This window comes from Papaver somniferum, chromosome 2 (assembly GCF_003573695.1).
Source record: "Papaver somniferum cultivar HN1 chromosome 2, ASM357369v1, whole genome shotgun sequence".
NCBI classification, from domain to species: Eukaryota; Viridiplantae; Streptophyta; class Magnoliopsida; order Ranunculales; family Papaveraceae; genus Papaver; species Papaver somniferum.
In genome coordinates this window covers 196,723,685-196,730,348 of record NC_039359.1, presented here as the reverse complement: position 1 = coordinate 196,730,348, position 6,664 = coordinate 196,723,685, and the positions used below count along the sequence as shown (strand labels likewise).

The window sequence follows — 6,664 nt, the reverse complement described above, 5'->3', positions numbered from 1 at the left end:
TTCTCTTGTATTCAATTAGACTCACAGATTTCTATTTGCTTGAGTAAGAATTGAATCGAGAAAGAGAGATATAACTCTTTGATATACTTTATTAAGATTAAGTCTAGTTGATTCTCTTGAAAGTATATTGGAGTTAGTCCATACAGATTGTTAATCGAAATATTGGGTGCGGTTGTTGTACCCCCGCTTTTTCAGTTTCCTCGTTAACAAAATTTGTGGTGTCTATGTTATTTATTTTCCGTATTATATTGTTAATCTTTATAATTGAAACATCACAGGTTGTACGTTGATCAATCTAAGTTGATACATTCGACCTAGTTTGTTGGATAAGACTAGATTGATTTTTAGACAATTGGTCTTTGTTACCGTCCAAGAAATCTCTGTGTGATTAGGTTCACATACTTGTTTCTCTAAACGTTATAATCGCAAGAGATATAGAAATATAACTCTGAGTACTTTTCCTTGATTGAGTTATTACTCTCGGAATAGTATTGAGTTAGTCCATAGAAATTACCTAAGAAAAACTGGTGGTGTATTTTGGTACCTCCGCGTTTTCATGTATGTCTCCGTCCTTTCTAAGGCCTTTACAAATATTTTGTTTTGCTGGATTCCATATATTTGTGGTTTTTTCTTCTTCTCTTTTTACTCCCTATTTTAGAGATTCCTCTACTGCCAGGACCAACACTTCTCCGGTTTATTGAGTTATGCTCCATTTTGATCCTGACTTCCCTGGAATAACTGAAATGATCCCTCAGAATTAAGCAGATATATGACATATTGGAACCCTTCTTCCTAGCTACGGCGACGTTGATTTTTGTTACGCCCAAACATGGTAATGTCTAATGTTGGGTATGTAACACACCCACAGTTTTTCACATGACGCATGCTCAAGAATGCAGTTATTTTAATGTGGTCCAGAATAGAAGTTTCCACAATAGTACATCACTCTAGTGAGAGAAGGGATAAGTGCGACATTGCACCACTATGCTGTAATACTCAAGTTTATCATCGGTCGAGAACTAGTTATGCACCATTATGGTGCTATTTCCGGAACCCAGTGTCGCGGAAACAAGTGAACTTGTTACATGTTCATCCTTTCCCTTTTTTTAGTTGTAGAAATGTTTATATGATATATATAGGAAATGTATGTTGTGTGAGGGTGCGTGGATTAAACGGAGATGCATACTTAAGCTATAAGGATGATGGGTAAATCATATATAATGCGAAAGCATCATTATGACGTGTTGCTTACTTGAGAGAACTTCATGATGCTTAGACATAATTGCTGTCATGTTGCTAAACCAAGAATACTTCAGAATAGTGCAAAACGAAAGAAAGGTGAACGTCGTAATACTTCACATGGTCCGAGCTAGAGACACATATTTGAGAACTAAGTGGCCCAAATAATGCATACTCTTATGCATCACTTGCGAAAAGACGCTTTGGCCTATGTGAACTAGGCTTTACTTGACTTTGTCCTTGTAACATGAGTTGACTTTAGTTGCTAGTCCCGATACTGATGAACTACGGTCCGTTCTTGATCCCTTCAAGGTGCGGAAAATGGTACCATGCCGCCACAATGAGTTGCGACATTAGTGGTCAATTTCCTGGATGCTGATACTTTCTTTTAAACCATTCGACGTAAACATGCACCAATTGTGAATTGGGCTAGGCAGGAAAGAAAGCTAAATCGGTATGCAAATTAGGAGAGATTGCATAAACCACTTGCATTATAAACATAATGTGTGGCAAAAACGACATAAATCTGAATGGTGCATCCTTGGCAAATAAAAGGATAGTGCATGCTTCTGAATAAGCAGAAATCAGAAACAAATTTGTATCTAAACACGCTATTAGTGAAACAAAATATTTTTGATTGTGCTTCTGCCATCTGGTATCCAAAGCCCAAATGCACTCTAAACAAAGATGTTTTGGATAAATATGAATTAAATCTAGTTTAAGGTATGGATTTCATTCATCGATATAACTTCATGTTTCCATAAGTTAACCGTAGTTAATACCGAATGCATCGAGTAGTCGTCATTGTTGTTAGGTTTTAACCATGGTTAGAACTTGTTTGGTTGATTCACTAACCACATAAATACTCAATTGAGAAGAGCAAAATAAGAGAGAGAAACAAGAACACCTTCTTCTTCCTTGTTCATTCATGCAATGCTTAGCAGATACACAAAACCAAAACCCTACAGTTTCCACACCAATTTCAATCTCAATTTTTGATTTGAATAATATTGTCTATCGATTAACCGAAATCTAATCAATCCGGTACGTTTAGATCAATATAATCCAATCAAAATCGATGTTTACTAGAACAAAACCTTGATTCCCTATCTATTTGGGGATCTTTGTTATACTCCGAAATTCTTAATTTCGTTTCTTGTGAATTGTGTTAAATAGGTTTTTTGAGGTTTTTGATTAGTTTTTTTGTTCATTTTAGGGGTTTAATAAGTTATTGCATGGTGGAATTTAGCTTGTACTGATCGATTCTTTAATTTGTGTACAGATTAATTTTATTGTTATTTGATGCAGGATATATTTCAAATCAAAATTCCTCTACACAGTGGTATGATTTTCTATCCCCTTTTCCGCATTTGATATGATTTCCCCATTGTTGTATCTGATAGTATTTTAATTGGTTAACTTCATCGATAGTATTTATTTGAGTTAGACTGAGTATTTATTTATTTATTTTATTTTTGTTCATTTTTGTGTTGTAAACGTTGGGCTATGGTTGTACATTGTGAAAATATAGGTAGAGATAGTGAAGGGATCGAAGAAACACTTGCGGAATTTGTCTTTCTGAATTGCAAAATGGCAGCAGTAGCAGCAGCTAGGGCTTGTAATTCTAGTAGTAGTATTACTGGTAGTTATCCACCACAAGTGGCTTCGTCAGGAGAAAAGGCAAGTAGGAATAAGAGAAAATTCAGGACGGAGACGCCTTTAGGTGATGGGAACAAGCTTGGTTTGTCATCTCAGATTGAATGTGTTAATGGTTTTGAAGCTCAAAATGCTTTGAGTCATGAACATGGTGGTTGCGACTTATGTAGTCATCATAAACAAGAGCATACTGAGATTTTTAAACCCGAGATTAGAATATCATGTGGTCCTGGTTTACCTTCCGAGGTTGTTGCTAGTAGGTTGAAAGAGGATCAAGAGTCAGAGGAGTTTCACGATGCCGATTGGAGTGATCTTACCGAGGGTCAACTTGAAGAACTTGTTTTGAACACTTTAGATACAATTTTTAAGAGTGCGATTAAAAAGATTATTGCGTGCGGGTACAGTGAGGAAGTTGCTATGAAAGCTATTTTCAGATCTGGTCTTTGTTATGGGTACAAAGATACTGTTACAAATATCGTCGATAATACCTTAAACTTCCTTAGGAATGGACAAGAGGTTGATCCTTCAAGAGATCATTTCTTTGAGAATTTAGAGCAGCTTGAGAAATATATACTGGCCGAGATGGTTTGTGTGCTCCGGGAGGTTAGGCCTTTTTTTAGTACTGGTGATGCAATGTGGTTGTTGTTGATATGTGATATGAACGTGAATCTCGCCTGTGCAATGGAGGGTGACCCTTTCAGTATTCTAGGCCCTGATGAGAACCCTGGGTGTAGTTCCTCCAGCTCCACTCTATCTCATCTGGAATCAGATGGTATTAGTTTGGACACTCAAACGTCCAATGCCGATAAACAAGCTGAAATCCCAACAGTTCCAGGCATTTCCAAGTTACCTAATCCAAAGAATCCAGTTGTGCTTGAAGGGCTGCCACCAGAGAAATCTAATTCAAGTCATACATCTGATGCTAAGGAGAAATCTTCGGGTTCTGGTGGCGATCGTAACCAAACAAGTTCTCAGTCTTCTGGCCAAGAAGACAACCCAGTGTTGTTATCAGGGGGTGGTAGGAAGGGACATTCTCATACATCTAAGAGAGAATCCATACTTCGACAGAAATCAATTCATCTTGATAAGAATTATAGAGCTTATGGACCTAAAGGGGTCATGAGAACAGGCAAGCTCAGTAGCTTGGGGGGTTTGATCTTGGATAAGAAACATAAATCTATCTCAGTTACCGAGACTATCGGGGTGGATTTAAAGCATGCTTCCTTGAAGATCAGTAAAGCAGTGGGTGTTGATCTAACTCAACCTGGTGGGACCCTTAACATTACTGCCCCTTTGTCTTTTGCCCAAAGAACTGGGAGTACCAAAACAAAACCGGAAGCCAAATGTTCATTACCTAAACACCTATTACCTAAAGCCAATACTGAGCTTTCTCTCTCATCCTCACCTCCACAGAAAAATGCCTCTTCAAAAAGCCCTAGTTCCAGTACTGCAACACCTAATTACAACTTTTTGAGCATTCCCTATGATAAAACCTTAGGTCAGTTTGTCCCAGAAGATGAAAAGGATGAGATGATTCTAAAATTGGCCCCAAGAGTGAGGGAACTGCAGAACCAGCTTCAAGAGTGGACAGAGTGGGCGAATCAGAAGGTAATGCAGGCTGCGCGAAGGCTAAGCAAAGACAAAGCCGAGCTTAAGACCCTGAGGCAAGAGAAAGAAGAAGTGACTCGTTTAAAAAAAGAAAAGCAAACATTGGAAGAGAACACCATGAAGAAGCTCTCAGAAATGGATTCGGCATTAGGTAAGGCTACTGGGCAGGTTGAGCGGGCTAATATGACAGTTAGAAGGCTTGAGGCGGAGAACTCAGAGCTAAGGCGGGAGATGGAGGTTGCTAAAGTAAAGGCTGTAGAGTCAGCTGCTAGCTGTGTAGAAGTGTCTAAAAGGGAGAAAACAACCCTGCAGAAATTCCAGACTTGGGATAAGCAGAAAACCTTGTTCCAGGAAGAGCTAGTGAGTGAGAAGCGCAAGCTTGCTCAGCTGCAACAGGAGGTTGAACATGCTACCGATGCTCGTGATCAAATGGAGGTATGCCTATATACTCTTGAATATTGATTGATTGATATAATAAATTTGCAGTTGCCAATCTTTCTTACTGTTAAATTAATGAGAGTAGTTTTCACTGTAATAACATGTACCATAAGGACAACATAGGTTTCCCCTCCCGTAAAACTACAGAATTTATATGTTTTATAACTTTATCTTCTAGTAGGATTTCACTGAGGTAAATTGTCTTTTTTGTTATATTACTTCGTAAGCTTTCACCCATAAGGACATGGTTACAGGCTAGGCGGAAGCAAGAAGAGATGTTGAAGGAAGAATATCTTGCACAGGCCAGTTCCATAAGAAAAGAACGACTGCAAATTGAGGCTTCAGCAAAGTCGAAAGAGGACATGATTAAAATGAAAGCAGAACAGGATCTCCAAAGGTATAAAGAGGATATTCGGAAGCTGGAAACTGAAATTGCTCAGATTAGATTGAAAAACGACTCCTACAAGATCGCTGCTTTGAGACGGGGCATTGATGGAAGTTATGCGAGCCGCCTGACAGATGGAAAAAATGCTCTAATTGTCAAGGGAGGAACCAACCAGACCCAGCACATCTCTGGAACGATGGACGATTTTAATGATTACTCGGGGAGCAGAGATGTGAAACGCGAAAGGGAGTGCGTAATGTGCTTGTCTGAGGAAATGTCAGTGGTTTTCCTCCCATGTGCTCATCAAGTTGTTTGCACAAAATGCAATGACCTCCATGAGAAGCAGGGAATGAAGGACTGCCCTTCTTGTAGGACTCCTATCCAGCGGCGTATTCCTGTACGCTATGCTCGCTCTTAGCTTTACTCTTCACCTATTTTGCCAACTTTTTGTTTAGTTGAGTAAAATCTTCAATAATGGTTTGCTGGGACTTTTTGGAAATGAATAACCCCTCATCCGAAGTATCTCTTTATGGAGAGATAAAAACATTGAAGTTCCCTTATGAAAATCTCAGTTGTCATTTTGGTTTGGAAATGGTTTTGTTCTTGTGTTGATTCCCGGCATTTTCGTTTTGAGTACGATTAGCAGAATGGTTTAGCAGCACAAGTTTTCATGTATTTGAAACCTATGTTTCGCAATGGTCCACTACATTCTTACTGCTGCTGTGAAAAATGGACGACTGTGCAACAACTGTTCCTCAGATTTAGGTTCCATGCTTGTTCTCTTGTTTTTTCCTGCATGTGCATTTAGGTGCCGGATTATAGTAACTTACAAGCAGGAGTCAGCAAAAGTGTTATTGTTAAGTTTTGGTCAGATGTCGTCGTGTATCTTGGGGAATTTGGCCTGAGTTTGGCGCACCTGTTCAGTAAATACCATTTTTCGTTTGTACAGCATTCATGGAAACGTTATAGTCAGGAAAACGAGTTCAATTGAGATTATCTGAGAGGATAATACCATTTGCCGACAATTGAGATAATCTGAGACTATCCTCTCGGGATGAGTACCATTGCCCGTATGTATTCGTTGAAATGCAATTCTGATCATTATTAACTTGTTTTTGGGATATTCTGGTCCAAAAGGCCAGTGTTTGTAAAAAACACACACTTCTACGATTCTATATCATTGTCTTTATCTTTTAGTATATTGTTATCTGTTTTTTTTTTATTGTAATCGTTGAGATACTGATGTGTGTCAATTAGGGACAGGGCCTGCTTTGAGATAGGGTTTGTTGCTTTAAATGTGTACGAGAGACTGTTTTGACATTTAAGGTATTTTCCAAT

The 6,664-nt window shown here is 38.6% G+C and overlaps 1 protein-coding gene across 2 annotated transcripts; it reads left to right on the top strand.

Moving 5' to 3' along the window:
• The first annotated feature begins 2,123 nt into the window (after positions 1–2,123).
• Positions 2,124–5,918, top strand: LOC113350139 (putative E3 ubiquitin-protein ligase RF298). 2 transcript variants are annotated; one of them, XM_026594223.1, is made up of 4 exons: positions 2,124–2,283; positions 2,522–2,581; positions 2,771–4,938; positions 5,196–5,918. In XM_026594223.1, exons 2-4 carry the CDS (start codon positions 2,542–2,544, stop codon positions 5,742–5,744), a joined length of 2,757 nt encoding a protein of 918 aa, XP_026450008.1. In that variant the 5' UTR covers positions 2,124–2,283; positions 2,522–2,541; the 3' UTR covers positions 5,745–5,918. The 2 variants fall into 2 exon arrangements, with proteins under 2 accessions (XP_026450008.1, XP_026450009.1); XM_026594224.1 differs by having other exon boundaries at positions 2,548–2,581; positions 5,196–5,744.
• Positions 5,919–6,664: the final 746 nt, after the last annotated feature.

Excerpts from the sequence above, each read along its gene's own strand:
- LOC113350139 (XM_026594223.1), top strand. The coding sequence starts at position 2,542 with ATGCAGGATATATTTCAAATCAAAATTCCTCTACACAGTG. Across the intron at positions 2,582-2,770 it reads CAAAATTCCTCTACACAGTG|GTAGAGATAGTGAAGGGATC; the intron begins GTATGATTTTCT and ends GTGAAAATATAG. Across the intron at positions 4,939-5,195 it reads ATGCTCGTGATCAAATGGAG|GCTAGGCGGAAGCAAGAAGA; the intron begins GTATGCCTATAT and ends ACATGGTTACAG.